Genomic DNA, 21,852 nt, shown 5'->3' with positions numbered 1-21,852 from the left:
GCGGCTCCGGAAGTACAGTCGGAATTAGATAACTCGAATGCCTTGGTAAGTCGATTTTTTCAAATTCCCTTGAACTCTCGATAAGGGGTCGTCCACAAATTACGTAACGCGGCAAAGGGGGGAAGGGTGTTCGGCCTTGCGTTACGTCTTCGTTACGTAATGCATGTTTTTTTTCTGTAATTTTTATTTTTATTCACAGGTTTATATACAATCTTTTAAACAAATCATTTTATCCAGTTCTTTTCTCTTTTTTATATAAATAAATATTTCTATTGTTTTAGGAAATAGCGAACTATAGCTTATATCAATTGAATCATGCTGAAGGGATTCGATGGCGCTACTAGACACCAGCGTGACTGGTAACGAATCGTACGTCTATTACAATAAATCTTCGTTTTGTGGCTATCGCAGCATTGCGTTTATGGCACACATTTTCAGGAGTTAGTTTTTATTGATTGTAACCATCTTTAGAATATATCATTGCATTCCCAGTCGTATCACTATTTCTGAGAATATTATTTAAATCTTTTTTGATTTGAATCATTACATACTCTACTTTTCTAAGGGGTTTCGCATGTAAAACAGAAGGAACTCGTTTTCGTGAAGTAATATTTTCCGCGACGAAACGATCCACGATTTGCAGAGCAAAATAAGATATAAAAACCTTATTTCTCGGATATTCATCTCGTATTGCATCTTTTTATTTTTGGACTTGAAAATTTCTGGGGAAATTGTGTTTATTCACATTCTGACACTGATTCAGGACAAGAATAATTTGAAAAGAGGTAAACTGAAGTCCTAAATCCAAAGAAGATGCTGGAAAACTTGTTAAGAAACGATATGTACTGGTCCTTCACGTACACAGCCACTTCGAATCTGTGATTGACGAGAAAGAGAACTCCTTTGCATCGTCGACACTGGCGAATTTCAAATACACGCAGTATTCTGGATCCCGAAAAAAAAAAAAAAAAAAAGATCGATGTCGGTTCTTTAGATCCTATTTCACTTGCATCTTACGGCAGTATTTTCTCCTTGCCAATCATCGTGACCTAAAAAGATGGGATCTCCTTGGGAAAACCATAGTATGCAATTTGCAAGAATTAAGACTGGTTAATGAAACAACTTTATGGAGTTAAAACATTACTACTGTACTACCATTTTCTGATACTTTGATTTGGTGGCGAAAATGCACTACAAACAGGAGCGTCATTTAGGGAGGCAAGAGGGGGCAATTGCCCCCCCCCCCTAGAGTTTGAGGAATACATATACTTTAATCGATTGTCTACTAATATACCAGTATAAGTTTTATGTCGGTGGTGCTCTTGCCTCCCTCAAGCGAAATCTGAAATGAATCTCCTGACTACAAATATATTGAGAATACAAGCATTTTGTAATAAAAAGGTCTACCATTAAAAATATTTTTTTAAATTCTAATAACTCCCAAAATCTGCAAAAACGGCAAAAAAAAGTGTTATGTAACGAAGGGGGAGGGGTTCATTACGAAGTGTGACAAGGGGAAGAAGAGGGTAAAAATTGGTCAAAAATAGCGTTACGTAATATGTAGACGGCCCCTAACATTCAATGTTAAAATAACCTCGACAACTCGAATTTTAAGGGTTTCATAATCATATTTGGAAACCTCGGTAAATCGAACTTTCGTATCTGCGAACCTATATAAGTCGAAGTTTACTTCTATAGTTCCAATTTCTCTTGATGCGACCTCGATAAATCGAAACTATAGGTATATGCTTTTATGTAATTGTCATTATTGTTAACCCTGTCACTGTTGCTAATGTGCACTATTGTATTCATGTCTAGCCATGAACCCCCCCCCAAAAAAAAAGAACAATATATGTACAGTGTTTTGTTTCCACTACTCATCTTACGTAACCTAAGGAACTTTCACAACTTCGAATTTTAGAAGTTGAACGAATTCTAGAACTTCGAGTTACAGAGGTTTTATATTATTTTCAATGACGAGTGCGGAACTTCGGTATTTCGAAATTTTGTGGTTGCTACCTTGATAATTTCGATCCTAGATTACTCGAAAAACTAGAATTTTTGTCCACTTCCTTCAGCTTCGAGTTATCGATGTCCCACAGTATAACCTAAGGCGCAAGAATGTGTTAATCCGGCCCTGAGAAGATATTAACTCTTATTTCTAACCTATATCCCATACATTTATTTTTATATAGCCTATTAAACTCAAAAGACATTGCATTATCATTTCTTAGTGAATGATATATGAGAGAGTAATCTCTAGAATTCATCAATACTGTATTATTAAATTATGATCTAATAGTATTTGTGTTTTTAACAGCTTTTCGTCGCTGCTGCAGTCAATGTTGCAATGTTGTCTCCGGGAATGAACTTGGGGTTTTCAGCAGTTGCTTTGCCCCAGCTTGCATCACCTAACAGTACTATACCTGTCACAGAAGAAGAAGGATCATGGATTGGTGAGTACTGTTCAGATAGCTAATTTATTAACAGTCTCCCTTCGCCAATGTATGTAGTCTGCACAGACTCGATTCGAATTTGCTCCTATCAGATAGAAGAAAACTTTAGAAGCTGTTTAACCTTAATTCATTTATTTCAGGTTGTCTAAAATGTATTGAGCCTTTGGAGTTCAAAATTAAGAACACATGTGCACCATTTTCTTCGATGACCTTCAGCCATTATAAAAACACATGTACACCATTTTCCCGATGATCTTCTGTCATTATGAAACCACATGAAACACAATTTTCTTCGATGACCGTCTGCCATTATGAAACTACATGTGCACCATTTTCTTCGATGATCTTCTGTCATTATGGAACATGTGCATCATTTTCTTCGATGATCTTCTGCCATTATGAAACCACATTTGCACAATTTTCTTTGATCTTCTGCCATTATGAGACCATATTACACCATTTTCTTCGATGATCTTCTGTCATTATAAAACCATATGTAACACAATTTTCTTCGATGACCTTCTACCATTATGAAACCACATGTGCACAATTTTCTTTGATGATCTTCTGCCATTATGAGACCATATTACACCATTTTCTTCGATGATCTTCTGTCATTATGAAACCATATGTAACACAATTTTCTTCGATGATGATCTGCCATTATGAAATCACATGTGCATCATTTTTTTCGATTATCTTCTGCCATTATAAAATCACATGTGCACCATTTTCTTCGATAATCTGCCATTCCTAATCTAGCTGACATACCCGTTTTTCGTACAGGCAGAATAGATTTGTGGAAAATATTTGAATCCTTTTCCCCTTTAGAATACACATTTCAATGAAAGTGTAATATGAAGAATCTATAAAATACTCTACTTTTAGCATAAGTTTTGGAACACCCTAGAATACGATTCTTAATCAAAGTGGCACGACTTGACTTGCATACTATATTCCAAAAGTCATTTCAAACGGATCATTCGTTTACCCGACCCTACAAACTATGGGTTGGACACTTTTCTAAGTCATTTTGGACAGCTTTTAACACTGTCTGAAGCTGCATGCCTATTAAACGGCCACTATTCACCTCATCGTTGACGAAAACAAATATCGGTCGTTTACGATTATTTTTACATGTCACTCCCATCCGACCCGTAGTACTATCATTGATGTATTACCCCGTTTCACGGTTGAACTTAAACGGCAACGGGGTGTTACTATTCATTTCAGTAGTCCCGAAATATGTGGATTCGACTGTAATATAGGTCGTTGTAGACTATTTCTAAGGGGTCACCTTTTTCTTACGAATTTAGGGTTGATAGTGGTGAATTACCCCGAAGAATTCGTTTCCAAATTGTAAGCTATGTTGGTACTAGAGACCTGTACGGGCCAGGCTTGGACGGGCCTACTGTTATTTCTTTGGCCGGGCCGGGCTGGGGCCGATTAATTGCATTTTTTTTAATAATTATTGACTTTCGTTAAACGATAGTTGGAATAAAGCCAAACGTTGAAGAAGTGTACCCGTGAAAAATGTTACAAAGAATGCAGTTTGTGTTGCTTAACGCCTTCAATTTCACTATAGACGATTGCAGGCATTGCGCGGTAAATTGAGCTCTGACCTTGACCTTCACTGAACCCAAAATATGACAAGAAGGGGTGGGAAAGTTTTGCCTGTCGCTAAACAATATTGCCATCTTCACTTTATGTTAAAAATCAAGATTTTTGTTACAGGAAATGGAGTTTTTGTTCTCTTGATGACAGGCAAAGTTCTGGAAGGCAGAGGTACCATTCGGGAGGCAAGCGTCAGGTTGTGAACCAGAGTTTAGAAAATGTTTTTGAGGGTTAGGTCAAGTTTAATACTAAATTTAGAGAAAGATTGGGGCTCGAGCTAATTTTTTAAAAAAAATTATCGGACCGGGGACGGGCCAAAAATTTATCGGACCCGCTCCGGGCTTGGGCCAAGAATTTTAAAAAAACTTATCGGGCGAGGCCGGACTCGGGCCAAAAATCTCCAAAACTTTTCGGACCCGGGTTGCGCCGGGCCTAGGTACATTCGGGCTGGATTGGGCTCGGGCCGAAAAATTCGGCCCGTGCAGGTCTCTAGTAGGTATCCAGTTCGAGAAATTGTTTCAGAGATTTCAGAGTTATGTTCGGTGCACGGTGGCTCAGTGGTAGAGCGCTTAACTCTGGTATATGGAGTCCCTGGTTCGATTCCCGGCCAGGTAAGTTTGTGGGGAACAACATCGTGTTCGTGGATTTTCTCGGAGCACTTTCGTTTCCTCTCACTTTCTAAATCCATCAATTCTTCGATCATCATTCACGAGACGTCTCCTTTAGCCTAAAGGAAATAATAGTGGGATAGTAGTAGTTAAACTGAAAGATTTCATTTTTTTCAGTTATACTAGAAAACACACACATCCGTCCATTCATCCATTCATTGATTTATAATATAAAAAATACCTCCTTGCTTCCCCACCCCCTTGAGACAAAGGCATTCAAAAAAGGCTGGGTCACGTGCTGTTTATTTTTAATGGTGAGTTTCATATACACCAAGTTTCATGTTTCTGGCTAGAGGAGTTGGTATATACTTAATTTATTGCATAAATTATGACTCATCCTGCCAGGGGCGGACCAAAGGCCGAGCAACCCGGGCTACTGCCTGGGGCGCCAAAACGAGCATCAAAAAATACATTTTAATAACGTTTTTTCTACTGACTTTATTTTTGGTTTATATTCTTGTAAAGTATCGTATATTACTTATTTTTTTCCCTATCCCACCATGGAAGAAGAGAGTTTCATAATACTAGATGGGCTGTATCCACAAATGGAGACATGGCATGTAGAAGAAAGAGTAGAGGGAGAGTTGGCATTGTTTATAGGGAACCATGTTCTTTGTGAACTTTTTCCAGACGACATTCTTGAAAACATTGACAAAGATGTCATTGTCAGAGATTTTGCAGACAGAAAGCTCGGAAGATTATATTGTAATTGTAAGTATTATGCTGGAAACTAATGTGTTTAATGTTTTTAATTTATTGTTAAGTTTTCAGTTATAGTGGAATTTAACTTTTTATTTAGTTTTTCTTAGGTTTTGTTATGCTATTACTTATCACGCCTGAGGCCACAGCAAAATTAGGAAATCATTTTTTGTTAATTATTCGAGTTTTTAAGGTACTGTTTTTATGGAAGAAAAGATATGGATGTTTTCTCACCAAGTTCCCTAAATTGACTTTGATAAAAATGAAATGAAATATTTGAGCTTTACGTCCCACGGTTATGAAGGTTAGGCTAAAGGAGACGGTGATGATGAGTAATGAATGAAATGATGGAATTAAGAAAGTGGGAGGGAACGGGAGAACCACGAGAAAACCCACGCACACGGTGTTTGTCCATCACAAAGTTCATTTGGCGGGGGCTGGGATCGAACCCGGGACCCCAAGCACCAGAGATGAACGCTCTACCACTGAGCCACCGCGACATTAATTGACTTGGATATGATTTACTTATCAAATTTACGAAAGTTAGAGAATTTGTAATATTTGATAAAACCTGTTATTAAGCTTTAGTTTTGTAAGAGTGTTCAGATTATGTACAAATTCATGAGATATGTTTTATAAATGGTATGGACTTAAATTACTAGGGCCTACATAAAAAGGGTTGTTTATATTGCTGTGCGTAAAACATGTTCAATACATGTGAAACATATTTATTGGTATTTCACGTTATTAGAATAGATTGTTTCATAGTCTGATATATGATAGAATGACTCCTGACAAAACAATTTACAATAAAGCAGTAATCATGTCACCATTAGTAGTATTCAATAAATTTTGTTCGATATTGTTCTTGTTTAACTTGCTGTTCCTATAAGTACACTAGCATCAATTACCCGCTTTGCTGGGTTAAATTAAAAAATATAGTGATATGTTTCGTTAGTCAATCACTTTTTACTGTTACTAAAGCGCTCCTTGATATTGGTTATTTTCGATTATTTGTATATATCTTTTTTCCTCCCCATGCTGCGGACCACTGCATCAGAAGTGTCACTGTTCATCTCAGAGACCTCAGAAACGGTAGACTCGACACTAATATCAGTCATTTTTGATCATTTCTAAATATCTTTCCCATCCTTTAAGTTACATCGTCAAAGTGATGTGACAAAAATCATCTCATGTTCGAACTTCATCTATGTTGAAAATTTGATCGAGATCGGTCAGCTGGTTCAAGAGTGAAGTCACATAGACAGTCACTTTTATTTTTATTTTTATTTTTTTAAACATATATCTTCCCCTCCCCTACGTTGCACCGTCAAAGTTAAATGATAAAAATTATCCCAAGCCCGAACGTCATCTACGTTGAAAATTTGATTGAGATCGGTTGGGTGGTTGAGCTATTAAGTTTTATTTATCTGTCCCCTCCCTAAGATCTACTGATAAAGTGATGTAATAATAATCACCCCAGGTCCGAACTTCATCCTTATGAAAAACTTGATTAAGATCGGTCCTGTGGTTAAAGCGTGATGAAGTCACAAAGACAGTCACTTTTATTTTTATTCTTTTTACATATACCCCTCCCCCTTCCCTAGGTTACACCGTAAAAGTGAAATAATGAAAACATTCCAGGCTTGAACCTTATCTATGTTGAAAGTTTGATCAAGATAGATCTGGTGGTTCAAGAGTTATTAAGTTTTATTTATTTTTATAGATTTCTCCCCTCCCCCTTCCCTAGTTATATAGTTAAAGTGATACAATAAAAAAAACACCTCAGATCCGAACCTCATCTATGTTGATTTTTTTTAAAGATTGGTCGGGTGGTTTAAGCGTGATGAAGTCACTAAGACAGTCACTATTATTTTTACTTTTTTTTTACATATATCTCCCCTCTCCCTCCCCTTCGTTGCACTGTAAAAGTGAAATGAAGAAAACATCTTAAGCCCGCACCTTATCTATGTTGAAAGTTTGATCGAGATCAGTCGGGTGGTTCAAGAGTTATTAAGTTTTATTCATTTTCATACATTTCCCCTCCTCCCTTCCCCCTCCCCTAAGATCTACTCTCAAAATGAAATGATAAAACACTTCCCAGGTTTGAACTTCATATATGTTGAAAATTTGATTTAGATCGATCGGATGGTTCAAAAGTAAGTAATTCACGAACATATTCACTTTTATTTTTATATTTATTGATTTTTTGTATATCTCCCCCTCCACCCCCTCCCCTACGTTGCTCCGTCAAAGTGAAATGATAAAAATCACCCCAGTCCCGAACCTCATCTACATTGAAAATTTGATCAAGATCGGTCGAGTAGTTCAAGAGTTATTAAGTTTTATTTATTGTTTTCTGTCCCCCCTCCTCCCCCTCCCCTAAGTTGTTCCGACAAAGTAAATTGCTAAAAACACTCCGAGGGCAGAACCGCGTCTAGGCCTACGTTGAAAATTTGATCGAGAGCGGTCGGGTGGAGTCACAAACACAGTCACTTTCAATTTTATAATATAGATAAATAATAATAATAATGATCAACACAACGGAATTGATACCATATGTATACTTTTAAGTCTAAATATACCTATATCATGTATTTGAGTACTAACTTTTTGCAAAATGGGTTTAAAATATTAAAATCACTGTAATAAAATGAATATTTATAGACTAGGACTAGGGAGAGCACCAAAATCACTTTGCCCTGGTGAAAATTTTGCCTTGGTCCGCTCCTGCACCCTCCTGTCCACTTAGGATGTGCATTTTGATTAAACCAACATGATAAAAACTACAACGGTATATTGTTATTATAATGGTATTATCAATCTGTACCTATTTTGTCGATACATGATCAGAGGCGCAATAACCAAATTTATATACAGTTAAAAGAGAAAACAAGTAATTAATCGGTTGTCATGGTAAACATTATTATTGACACGATATATACAAAAAAAAAAAGGTATGGTTGTTGATGTATACTGTATGTATAAATGGAAGAATAAATCGACATTAGTTGGTATGTATAATGTTATAAATCATTGAGATAGATTTGGTATATCTGTGAATTAGGGCTAGAACGAAAAACAAAGATAACTTAAGTATTTTCGTTTTAAAACCCAAGTGAAAGTACGTGATAATTATCAAAAAAATGAATTCAATTACTTCGGCCATTTTCCCGTGATACGATGACAAAGAGAAAATGGCTGAACGTCCCGTGATACGATGACATTAATCTCTTTTATATAATTTTCATGTTTATATAAGAGATTACAAATTGTAATTGCATCAATAACAATAAATTGTTCTGTGTATGAATTCAATATTCCCCTTTTGTTTATTTATTTATTTATTTATTTGTAATGCTAACACTAATGCGTTAATTCTGTATCGTTTACACAGATCCAATTACTGTGGGTAGATTGAAGCCCCAGTTGCTTCTAAAAGGGTTCGCAATTGTAGGTATTCTTTGATATGGATTGTTATTTATACGGTGGTAAGAGTAATATTATTCCGTTCTGCAGCAATTGAGGCTTTATTTTGCCTTAATAACACATCGCTCTCGTTTAGCTCATTCGACGTACAGTGTTTTAAATTTTCTTCCTTTTTTTAAACATACGCTGTAACATGTAAAGCATATGTACGATGTTCTTTTACTTCTATACCGTTTTCACGTGGCAACCGTATTTGTTTCGTATTTATTATTATGATAAGCTGTATTTATCAATCTGTCGGTAGAAATATTCTGTCTGCATTTCGCAATACATTTTTGCGTTTCTCAAAAACAGAGATATTCATGTCTATCGTGACACATTTCTCTAGTTCTTTTGGGACGTACCCGCACGATTGTGTGGGTACCAACTACAATCACTAGTAATTATATATTGTGGCGTTGAATTTTATTTCATTGGCCGGGAACGGCCAATACGGGACGGCTCGCTACAATTTTGCGGGTTACATGAGTCGTATAGATGTGTGAATCCCATACGAGGGTTGCGACTGAAGTTTGGTGGGGATTTATAAAGATGTTGAAAATTTTCCCGTCCCGAAAGGGCTAGACTAGTAGTTTACTATTTCAACAGTATTCGAGTTTCAAGTATCTTCTTAAGCCTACCGCTCACTGGCGACAAAACAGTTGCGCAACTATCTTGTCGCTGTCGCCTACAGTCAGCAACTTCACGACGACAAAACTTTTTGTTGGCACACCCTCGCTCACTGGCGAAGGCAACAGAAAAGTTGCCGGGCATTTGAGTAGTATGGGCCTGACTTGAGGAAACTTTTTGGCCCCTGGGTCCCTGCCTCAGGACCCATGGTCCCTGGCCGGGGTCAATGACCTAGGGGTACATAGGACCACCCCCTCTAAATTTTGGCAGGGGTACCATGGCCCACCCCCTAAATTTTGGCAGGGGTACATAGGACCACCCCCCTTAAATTTTGGAAATTGCCAAATCTAAAAATTTGGTATGGTAGCCTAGTACCACAGTATGTACCTCTATCCGTATTGGGGGTCTATGTCGTTCCCTTTCATGGGTAAAAAATTGCCAAAAAGTCAAATTTCGGGGGTTTTTGACCTAATTTATCCCCTTTGATGAGGTGTTATTACCCTATATGGTTATATGGGCGTATACAGGGGTCCATTCCCTTTCATAAGACATGGGTATATTAATGCACCCCTTGAAAAATTTGGGAGGGGTACCTTGGCCCACCCCTTAAATTTTGGAAATTGACCAATTTAAACATTGGGTATTATAGTACAGGACCCTAATAAGTATTATGATAAATTTGGGTGGTCCACCTCGTTCCCTTCTAGGGGTACAAAATTGCCAAAATATAAACGTAAGCAATACGTAGTACCACGTGTTTGGTTTTTGGTCGATTTTATCTCCTTTGATGAGGTGTTATTATTCTATATAGTTATATGGTCATGTATAGGGGTCCATTACCTTTCATAAGATATGGGTATATTTGTGCACTCCTTTAAAAATTTGGGAGGGGTACTTTGGCCCACCCCTTAAATTTTGGAAATTGCTCATTTTATATATTTGGTATTATAATATTGGACCCTAACATGTATTATAATAAATTTGGGTGGTCCACCTCGTTCCCTTCTAGGGCTACAAAATTGCCAAAATATAAACGTAAGCAATACGTTGTACCACGTGTTTGTTCTTTTGGCCCAATTTATCCTCTTGGATGAGGTTCTATTACCTTATATGGTTATGTATAGGGGTCTATTCCCTATCATAAGACATAGGTACATTTGTGCACTCCTTTAAAAATTTGGGAGGGGTACTTTGGCCCACCCCTTAAATTTTAGAAATTGCTCATTTTATATATGTGGTATTATAGTACTGGACCCTAACATGTATTATGATAAATTTGGGTGGTTCACCTCGTTCCCTTTTAGGAGTACGAAATTGCCAAATTTTAGTACAACCACGTGTTTGTTTTGGCTCAATTTATCCCCTTGGATGAGGTCCTATTACCTTATATGATTATATGGTTATGTATATTGGTCCATTCCCTATTATAAAACATGGGTATATTGATGCACCCTTTAAAAATTTGGGAGGGGTACCTTGGCCCACCTCTTTATTTTGGAAATTGCCCAATTTAAACATTTGGTATAATAGTATAAGACCCTAATATATATTACTATAAATTTGGGTGGTCCATCTCGTTCCCTTTCATGGGTACGAAATTGCCAAATTTTAGTACAACCACGTGTTTCGTTTTGACCTAATTTATTCCCTTGGATGAGGTCCTATTACCTTATATGATTATATGGTCATGTATAGGGGTCCATTTTCTATCATAAGACATAGGTACATTGATGAACCCCGGGAGGGGTACCATAACTAATCCCTTAAATTTTGGAAATTTTTCAATTTAAGCATTCGCTATCATAGTACATGACCTCAATATGTATCATGATAAATTTGGGTGGTCCACCTTGTTCCCTTTCATGAGTAAAAAAAAAATGCCAAAATATAAACATAAGCAATATGTTGTATCACGTGTTTGGTTTTTGGCCCAATTTATCCCGTTTGATGCGGTCTTATTACCGTATATGTTTATATGGTCATGTATATAGGTTCATTTCCTATCATAAGACATGAGTACATTGATGCACCCTTTAAAAATTTGGGAGGGGTATCTTGACTCATCCACTCAGTTTTAGAAATTGTTTAATATAAGCATTTGGTATCTTCGTACAGGTCTTCAATATGTACCACTATAAATTTGGATGGTCCACATCGTTCCCTTTCATGGGTAAAGAACTACCAAAAATCAAATTTCGGAGGTTATTGACCCTTGAAACAAAAAAATTCAAACAAAAAATTTGGAAACGAAAAAATTTTCAAACAAAATTTTGAAACAAAAATTTCAAACAAAAATTTTTCAAACAAAAATTTCAAACGAAAAGTTTCAAACAAAATTTTGAAACAAAGTTTTCAAACAAAAATTTCGAAACAAAAATTTTTAAACTAAAAATATCAAACGAAAAAATGTCAAACCAAAGTTTCAAACTTTTCAAATGCTAAAACAAAACTGAATGCAGCAAAGATTTGAAACTCATCAACCAATCAGATTGCACGAAAGATAGTGATCAGCCAATCAGATTGCACGAAAGATAGTGATCAACCAATCAAATTACATCAACAATAACTTTGCCAGTGTTGTAGCATGTATTCCCTTAAGACTATGAGTCATAAGATTCAATAAGGTTAGCTATGTATCCCTGTACACTACCTCATCAAGGTCAATCACGTGGTACATCGTATTGCTTACGTTTATATTTGGCTGTAATAATCAATACCAATGACGCATTCTCAAATTATCCTACAAAGTTTAAATGTACCAATGTCCTGGACTCCTAATTCCTTCATAGGTCAATAACTGATCACGTGACCATAATGATTTACCCAATGAATGAGATACTATCCAATTTTAAGAACAATTACCAATTATTGATATGACAATAAGAAATGTACCCCTCCCAAAATTTAAGATTGGTACACAAATACACCTGTGTCTTATGAAAAAAGTAATAAATCCTGTAGTTATTCAATAATAAAGCCGGTCAATAACCTTTAAATTTTGAATATTTGGCCATAAGAGGAACACCAACATCTACAATGGTTCCTAGAAAACGTTTACCAAATTATGTTATTTTATAATTCCCAAATTTAAAAGAGAACAAAAACATATAAAGGTAATAAACCATATAACGTGCTAAATACTTATCAAAGGGTCAATAACCTCCGAAATTTGATTTTTGGTAGTTCTTTACCCATGAAAGGGAACGATGTGGACCATCCAAATTTATAGTGGTACATATTGAAGACCTGTACGAAGATACCAAATGCTTATATTAAACAATTTCTAAAACTGAGTGGATGAGTCAAGATACCCCTCCCAAATTTTTAAAGGGTGCATCAATGTACTCATGTCTTATGATAGGAAATGAACCTATATACATGACCATATAAACATATACGGTAATAAGACCGCATCAAACGGGATAAATTGGGCCAAAAACCAAACACGTGATACAACATATTGCTTATGTTTATATTTTGGCATTTTTTTTTTACTCATGAAAGGGAACAAGGTGGACCACCCAAATTTATCATGATACATATTGAGGTCATGTACTATGATAGCGAATGCTTAAATTGAAAAATTTCCAAAATTTAAGGGATTAGTTATGGTACCCCTCCCGGGGTTCATCAATGTACCTATGTCTTATGATAGAAAATGGACCCCTATACATGACCATATAATCATATAAGGTAATAGGACCTCATCCAAGGGAATAAATTAGGTCAAAACGAAACACGTGGTTGTACTAAAATTTGGCAATTTCGTACCCATGAAAGGGAACGAGATGGACCACCCAAATTTATAGTAATATATATTAGGGTCTTATACTATTATACCAAATGTTTAAATTGGGCAATTTCCAAAATAAAGAGGTGGGCCAAGGTACCCCTCCCAAATTTTTAAAGGGTGCATCAATATACCCATGTCTTATAATAGGGAATGGACCAATATACATAACCATATAATCATATAAGGTAATAGGACCTCATCCAAGGGGATAAATTGAGCCAAAACAAACACGTGGTTGTACTAAAATTTGGCAATTTCGTACTCCTAAAAGGGAACGAGGTGAACCACCCAAATTTATCATAATACATGTTAGGGTCCAGTACTATAATACCAAATATATAAAATGAGCAATTTCTAAAATTTAAGGGGTGTGGGCCAAGGTATCCCTCACAAATTTTTAAAGGAGTGCACAAATGTACCTATGTCTTATGATAGGGAATAGACCCCTATACATAACCATATAACCATATAAGGTAATAGGACCTCATCCAAGGGGATAACTTAGGTCAAAACCAAACACGTGGTACAACGTATTGCTTACGTTTATATTTTGGCAATTTTGTGCCCCTAAAAGGGAACGAGGTGAACCACCCAAATTTATCATAATACATGTTAGGGTCCAGTACTATAATACCAAATATATAAAATGAGCAATTTCCAAAATTTAAGGGGTGGGCCAAAGTACCCCTCCCAAATTTTTAAAGGAGTGCACAAATATACCCATATCTTATGAAAGGTAATGGACCCCTATACATGACCATATAACTATATAGAATAATAACACCTCATCAAAGGAGATAAAATCGACCAAAAACCAAACACGTGGTACTACGTATTGCTTACGTTTATATTTTGGCAATTTTGTACCCCTAGAAGGGAACGAGGTGGACCACCCAAATTTATCATAATACATATTAGGGTCCTGTACTATAATACCCAATGTTTAAATTGGTCAATTTCCAAAATTTAAGGGGTGGGCCAAGGTACCCCTCCCAAATTTTTCAAGGGGTGCATTAATATACCCATGTCTTATGAAAGGGAATGGACCCCTGTATACGCCCATATAACCATATAGGGTAATAACACCTCATCAAAGGGGATAAATTAGGTCAAAAACCCCCGAAATTTGACTTTTTGGCAATTTTTTACCCATGAAAGGGAACGACATAGACCCCCAATACGGATAGAGGTACATACTGTGGTACTAGTCTACCATACCAAATTTTTAGATTTGGCAATTTCCAAAATTTAAGGGGGGTGGTCCTATGTACCCCTGCCAAAATTTAGGGGGTGGGCCATGGTACCCCTGCCAAAATTTAGAGGGGGTGGTCCTATGTACCCCTAGGTCATTGACCCCGGCCAGAACCATGGGTCCTGAGGCAGGGACCCAGGGGCCAAAAAGTTTCCTCAAGTCAGGCCCATACTACTATTTGATATCACAATTTGGCGGGATTTGACACAGTACGATGGACTTCGAAGAATGTGCTAGTTTGTTCGCTAATGCGGAATTTAAGAAGGAAGAAAAGAAAAAAACTGGGTACATCCTATATACGCAGTGAGAGATTGCCGAAGGAAAACGTTTACAAGCTATATTGTGATTTACGCAATTATCCCTCGAAGTTCTTTAGCTTCTGTAGAATGAATGTGATTACCTTTGATGAACTGCTGTGTTTAGTAGCACCAGCAATAACAAAGATAAACACAAACTTTAGACTACCTGTATCACCTGAAGAAAGGCTAATAGTGGCATAAAGGTAAGCATGTACAGCTCACAGATGACGAGAAGAACCCTAGCAGAAATAGTGTGACGTAGGTGTGGGCTCGCCCACTTTTCGCACGGGGATTTCAAATGTCACCACGGAATAGCACACAGATAACTACCCGGAGTAGCAGACGACATCTAAGTATAGACCACACCTCAAAAACCGAAAATGGACTTGATCTTGTCGTTGACCTTTCCCCGCTACCTCTGTTTTGGGGTTCTTCTCGTCATCTATGAGCTGTACTATGTGTGTATTAGATTGATTTACCTGTAATATAAGAGTTAATAAGACAGATCGCCTAATGACATTGGTCCATTTAGTTGTACTGTTATGTGAAAAAAACTTGTAGAAAACATCTACTTTTCTATCTCTTTGCTTGGACGTACCTCGGCAACTTTTCTGTCGCTGTCGCCTCAGTGAGCGGACTCCCATAAGACTCAATGCATTTAGCCAGAGCAACAAGATAGTTGCCCGACAAAATGTTGCCAGTGAGCGGTAGGCCTTACACTCAGCTCAAGAGACATTTGCGTGTATTGCGTTTGTTGGAAAAAGCATTTAGAATATGTTAAGTTACTCTATAAGCAGATATGATCCCAGACGCTGCTTTTAATACAGTTTCCTTTACTATGCATTTAATTAACTAATCGTTATTCCATTGCACTGTCAGAAACGAAAACTATTTGCAGGACGACGACCCGTGAACGCACAGCACAGCGATAACGTATAATTCTTATGTACTTTTCCTTGATCTTATGTACTTTTAAGTATTATTTGTATTTACGGGCCAAATGAGCTATTTAAAAAGGCACAAGCTATCAAGAAGAAGAAGAAGAAATTATATAATTCGTATTATACGGAAATTTTTCTCTGTTATCGTTCCTATGACGATTTGTTTACTTGTTTTAATGTCGTTGCTATAGTAGCTAAAAAGATATAGATGTAACGAGGAACCATCTTGTGTAATCTGAATGTACAATATTTTAAGGTGTCAAACAAGATATACGTTGAAGAATAATAATACATATATGAAGTGCATTAATGTGTTGAATTATTCCAGAAAATCTCGGTATTGCCTGAACATTTTGAATCAGGGCATACGTAACATAGCTCACGACAGAATTAGCGTTACAGACGTCCAAGGAAAGTCAGTGCTGGGATGCCCAGGGGCCTTCCAACTTTCCCAGTGACACCCCGTAGACTTCCTTTGGAAATCCAAATCTTCTTTCATGTCCCATAGGAACGGAACTTCTATGATTTGGAGGATAATCTTAGGACGGCATTTCAAAATTGAAATATTGTCACATGCCAGTCACTTTCCGTTAAAATAAAAAGGAAATCCCGTGGACAATATCGCTGAAATTTCTACTGTTGGTCTAAATGTTGCGAGACAGGTGTGGAATCTGTCTGTGGGGCGTTAAAACGACTCCCGTGGACATGTTGGCTATACAACGAGTTGTATTGTTTTGTTAGAAAGTATGTCAGAATAAATGATTCAATACAAATAAGATACCTGAAAAAAAAAAAAAACGGAGGCACGGTGGCTCAGCGATAGAGCATTTACCTCTGGTGCGTGGAATCCCTGGTTCGGATTCCGGTCAAGTAAGCTTGTGGAAGACAACATCGTATCCCGTGGGTTTTCTCGCTGTACTCCCGTTTCCTCAAACTTTCTCATTCCACCAATTCTTCCATCATTATCTACTTGCTTTAATCCATTATCTCCCTTAGCCTAAAGAGCATAATCATGGGACATTAAACTGATATATTCAGTTTAAAAAAAAAGAGAGAAAGAAGTTAAGATATGTGCAGATTCACAATTACATCTTATGCTAATAACGAGGAATACCATCTTACTGGTCCAAGCCGATTTTGACAAAATTTGGCAGCTTGATACAAGACGTGAAACAAACGAATAGACAGAGGCTTTTTTACGTTCTGTGGAGAAAGATTCTTGGAAGCCAAAAGCCTCTGCCTCCAAAAGTTTAAAGTCGACACAAAGAACACTGGAAGATGTATACTGAAGCGAATCGAATTGCTCACATATAAATAGATATAAAATCAGGGAATACTGATTTCGTATTTTCGTTGACAATACGGTTGAATGATGCGAAGCTCTGTAATAACTTATGACCACAAAATGTCGAAATTGGTAACAAAATGTAGTTTAAAAGTACTTTGCGGGAATTTTTCCCAGATCTGCAAGCTAGGAACTTCCGAAGAAAGCAGATTTTCGACTAATAATAAGTCGTTGTTCTCCATGCCTTCCATCATCTGTATAGCATAGGGTAAAATTGTCATAATATGAAAATAATGCATCATCAAGGAACGATACATCAGTACAGGCGAGGACCCAAATTATACATTAAACAATATGTTTGCCATTAATCCACGAACAAAACAAGAAAGTTTCAAACAAAATAGTAACTAAAACACGTCTGTAGCAAATAGATGGAATTAATTTATTATATTGCTAACAGTGCGGTTACACATATTGTGGCCAGTGGCGTATTTAAGGGTGGAAGGCTTCCGGGCTTAAGCCCTCCCGAAATCTTATTTGTTATATTAAAGTAAATGAAATATCTTGCAGAATTTTCACTAAAGTTAGCGAATCCCCGCCCGAAACAGAATCGTAAATACGCCACCGATTATGGCCATTGTTCTATTTTGAAAAAAATGATAAAAATAATATTGTTTTAAAGGTGCAATTAAACCGTTACAATCCTATTGCAAAGGTCTGAAGTTTTAAATCGGCAAATTGTTTGAACAGTTTGACATCCAATAGCTCATGTGGCGACACGTATTAGCATCAAACAGACAAGCAATAGCGCAAGTAGCGACATATATAAACAGTATGACTCACAGACTGAGACATTGATCGTTCCTTATTTAGGATTATAAGCAAAATAATAAATGAATGAAATAACTTTGTGCGTTAATAAAGTCAGTGATCTGTTTCTTTTGGAAAAATGTGTGACGTGGCACTGGATAAGAAATATCAAGTTTCTGTACAAATATAAGAAATTATAAGTAGACACTGTGATAAAACAAACAATACCATGCCGTGGAAAATCAGCACCCGAGGCGAGAGTACAGGACAGCGCCGCCGTCATGTGAGTGAGGTCGACAGACCAACCGTGAAGCACAAGAAAATTTTAAAAAATAAACCCTGCTTTTCCTTGATTTTGAGCACCTTTTATTACTTTTCCCCCTTCCATTTTATACATATATTTTGTTTTATCCTCCCAAATTTTGTGTCCTCTTACTTCGGCGCCCGGGGCCGTCACTTCGCCCGCCACTTCGCCTCACGGCACGACACTGGAAACAAATTCTTATTCATGAAAACGTCGGACCTCTCAAAAACTAAAGAACTCCTTTCAAACTGACGGAGCCAACAGTTAATGCTTCTCTGATTTAATGGATATTTACCACTGCCTTTGCATAGTTGTAACTGAACTTATCTTTGTAATTGTAACACAGTGTGTGAATCTATCCTAATGTTCTCCATCTTTAATGAACAACCGTGTTCCTGACGAAGCACGCAACAGTGACTCCCCCACCTTCCCCAACACATATCAATTACTCTAAATCACCTTAAAGTGTTTCCCACATTTGTTTTTTCTACAATGAATTTTTGAACATGTAATAATAAGTTCTATTTATTGTGTTTACACAAACTACGTAATTATCGGAAGTAGAATAGGAAATGAGTTCTAAGCTGACTTTCTCTTTAAGATTTAAAATAAAATCGACTTTACTTTCCAAATAAACGAAGCGTATGTAAAATAATAATAATAATAATAATAATAATAATAATAATAATAATAATAATAATAATAATAATAAAAATAATAATAATAATAATAATAATAAAACCTTGATTTCAAAGAAGAATATTAAAGAAAAATGTTGATCTTACAGAAGTACATACCCTGATTATTGTTCTACGTGGCCATCATGAAGTTCCAAGCATTTTTGTTGCTGTGGCACAAGCTTTTGTTTACCCTAAATGTAGAAATCTGCCGTCTGAGACTTCAGCCACTAGCGGATACAGAAGAGTGTTCAGAGGAAAGGTTGTCTCCTGGATTAATGTAGACTTGAAATACGGAGTTTTACATCGAATCAGAATAATTAGTGAATTAGAAATTAGGTATATAAAAAGGTAACTTTTTTGGAGGGGATGGTTCATCGGCACCCCAAGGAGGAGCTGGGTCTCCATGACTCACGAAAATGTATACGGTACGTAATATAGCAAACTACGTATATTTAATACCAGACGTAATATACCAACCATGGAGATGCTCCCTAGAAATTTTTCTTCGGGCGCCCCGGGGGCGGTCGCCTTCACTACCCTTCCCGTTGACCTCCAGTGACTTCAACTAGTCGAGAACTGACGTCTTGAGAACTTAATTTTCGTTGAAACGTTGCAAAGCAATCTCCTTTTAAACGTAAAGGAAACAAAATTACTGAGGGCGAGGTCAGGAGCTATGGGGTGATTCAAAAGTTCCCATCGGAATTTTTGAATTGTTCTGATAGTACCAGTAGCTGTGTGTGTTCGAATGTTGTTATGAATCAGAAGAATTTAGCCCGTAACGTTTCTCTTCGCTGGTTTCGGATGTTTCAATGAAAGACTGTTGGTCCAGAAATAGCACACAATTCCTGATGGACTAACCTTCCTTGTAGACTTAGCTATAAATTCGTTTTTTCTTTTATATATCTTTTCTGTTGTAATATAGTCATATAACAAAAAAGACATATTTAGAAAGTGTCTAATCATCCTTTTTTCTTTTTGTATTTCTAGCTAGTATATCAGCTTTGGCAACGCCTGTTGGTTGTCTTATCAGTGCTTCTCTTATGGATAGATTTGGGCGTAAAGTGGCCGTCCTAGCTATCAACGCACCATGTATCTTTGGATGGGTCCTCATTGCAGTAGCACAAAATTTGTCAATGATTTATGTGGGAAGAGCTCTTACAGGATTTAGCCTTGGTCTGGCCAGTATACCAGGAACTGTATATATAGGTGAAGTTGTACAGCCGAAACTGAGAGGAATGTTAGTATGCTGGCCGCCTCTAGCAATGTCGTTTGGTATATTAATTGTGTATATCATGGGTGCATATCTTGATTGGCGAACAGTGTCTGGGGTAAGTACAGTATTTCCCTTAGTCGCTTACATAGTGATGTCCTTGTGTCCAGAAAGTCCCTCATGGTTGGTGTCTAAAGGACGTATAGAAGACGCTGAGAAAGCAATGCTTTGGCTACGAGCTGGAAGTTCCATTGCAAAGACTGAGTTGGAGGAAATAGTGTCTCACAGGTCGAAAAACAGAAAAGATTCAACAAGTCTCAGAGAATTGATTGAACTGTTCACTCGTCCAGAAGGATACAAACCATTTATAATAATGAATATGTTCTTTGTGTTTCAACAATTCTCAGGTATTTACGCTGTAATATTTTATTCCGTGGATGTTGTTCGTGAAGCTAGTGAAAATATTGATGGATATTTGGCAACTATTTTTGTAGGATTATCCAGACTTCTGGCGTCTATAGTTGTTAGTTTCGCATTAAGAAGAATTGGAAGGAAGCCAGCAGCTATTGGTTCTGGCATTGCTATGACAGTATTTATGGGAATTTTAGCCGTTTTTACGTACTTAGAAAGTATTAATGCACTAGATAAAGATAATCCTTCTATTAATTGGATTCCAGTTGCAGCTATCGTGTTGCACATTTTTTCAAGTACTATGGGATTCCTTACCCTTCCGTGGGCAATGGTTGGTGAAGTTTTTCCCACGAGGACGCGTGGTGTTGCTGGTGGAATTACAACATGTCTTGCTAACCTAATGATATTCATGGTAGTGAAAACGTATCCAAATATGATAAACTCTTTCAAAAACTATGGTGTATTCTTTTTCTACGATGCTGTATCCTTGTTAGGGACAATATTTGTTATATTTTGTCTTCCAGAAACTAAAGGAAAAAGTCTTCAAGAAATTGAGGATTATTTTTCAGGCGCTGATAAGAAAGTTGAAGATAATCCAAAACCAATTCTGTCCACAGAAGACAGTACCTTGGGTACATGAAAGGAATTCAATATATATATTTGTATATGAAAGATTTTTTTATTAAAGATAGTATTGATTGATTTTAAAGAAAATATTTATTGAATTCAACTGGCAAAATTGTGTTTTGAATCGAGTGATGCACTAATATGCATGCACAAAGCGACAACTCACCTATGGTTCCCCTATGTAACATTTAGCATTATGTTCCTATACAGAAATACAGTACTTAACGTTGCATAGTTTTGAACGCAGGTTTCTCTGTAACGTGGTATTTATTATTTAATCATATTTAGAAGTTGATAATAGGTTTCTCGATTAAAATTTTTACGTGGGGGGGGCGCGGTGGCTCAGTGGTAGAGAGTTCACCTCCGGTGCTTGGGGTCCCTGGTTTGATCCCAGCTCGCGCCGTGTGAACCTTGTGGTGGACAAACACCGTACTCGTGGGTTTTCTCGAGGTTCTCCCGTTTGCTCCCACTTTCTTCATTCCACCGTTTCACTCATCTCTCATTATCACCGTCTCTTTTAGCCTAACCGCCATAACCGTGGGACGTAAAACTTAAAGATTTCATCTCATCTCCAAATGTTTACGTAACCGAACAAAATCAGTAAAGGTCTGTATTCATGTATAGATGAAAATACTCTATAAGTCGACTCGAGTATTGGCTTGCGATTTGACGATATGAACTGCCATTGAAGAATGGGGCCACACT

General features: G+C 37.0%; 1 protein-coding gene across 1 annotated transcript in view; it reads left to right on the top strand.

Annotated features, from left to right (window-relative positions):
• Window positions 1-21,222, top strand: part of LOC145676050 (facilitated trehalose transporter Tret1-like) — a 52,485-nt gene extending 31,263 nt beyond the window's left edge. Inside the window, exons 3-4 of the mRNA XM_081746904.1 lie at window positions 2,321-2,456; window positions 19,887-21,222. Of these exons, the coding sequence (XP_081603030.1) occupies window positions 2,321-2,456; window positions 19,887-21,160 (1,410 nt within the window). The 3' untranslated portion in view covers window positions 21,161-21,222. The remainder of the gene's footprint in view (window positions 1-2,320; window positions 2,457-19,886) is intronic.
• The last annotated feature ends 630 nt before the right edge of the window (window positions 21,223-21,852 follow it).

Source organism: Thermobia domestica, chromosome 18 (genome assembly GCF_964235325.1).
Source record: "Thermobia domestica chromosome 18, izTheDome1.hap1.1, whole genome shotgun sequence".
In the NCBI taxonomy this organism is placed as follows: domain Eukaryota; kingdom Metazoa; phylum Arthropoda; class Insecta; order Zygentoma; family Lepismatidae; genus Thermobia; species Thermobia domestica.
The sequence above is the reverse complement of the archived record's forward strand: the minus strand, read 5'-3'. Positions and strand labels throughout refer to the sequence as shown.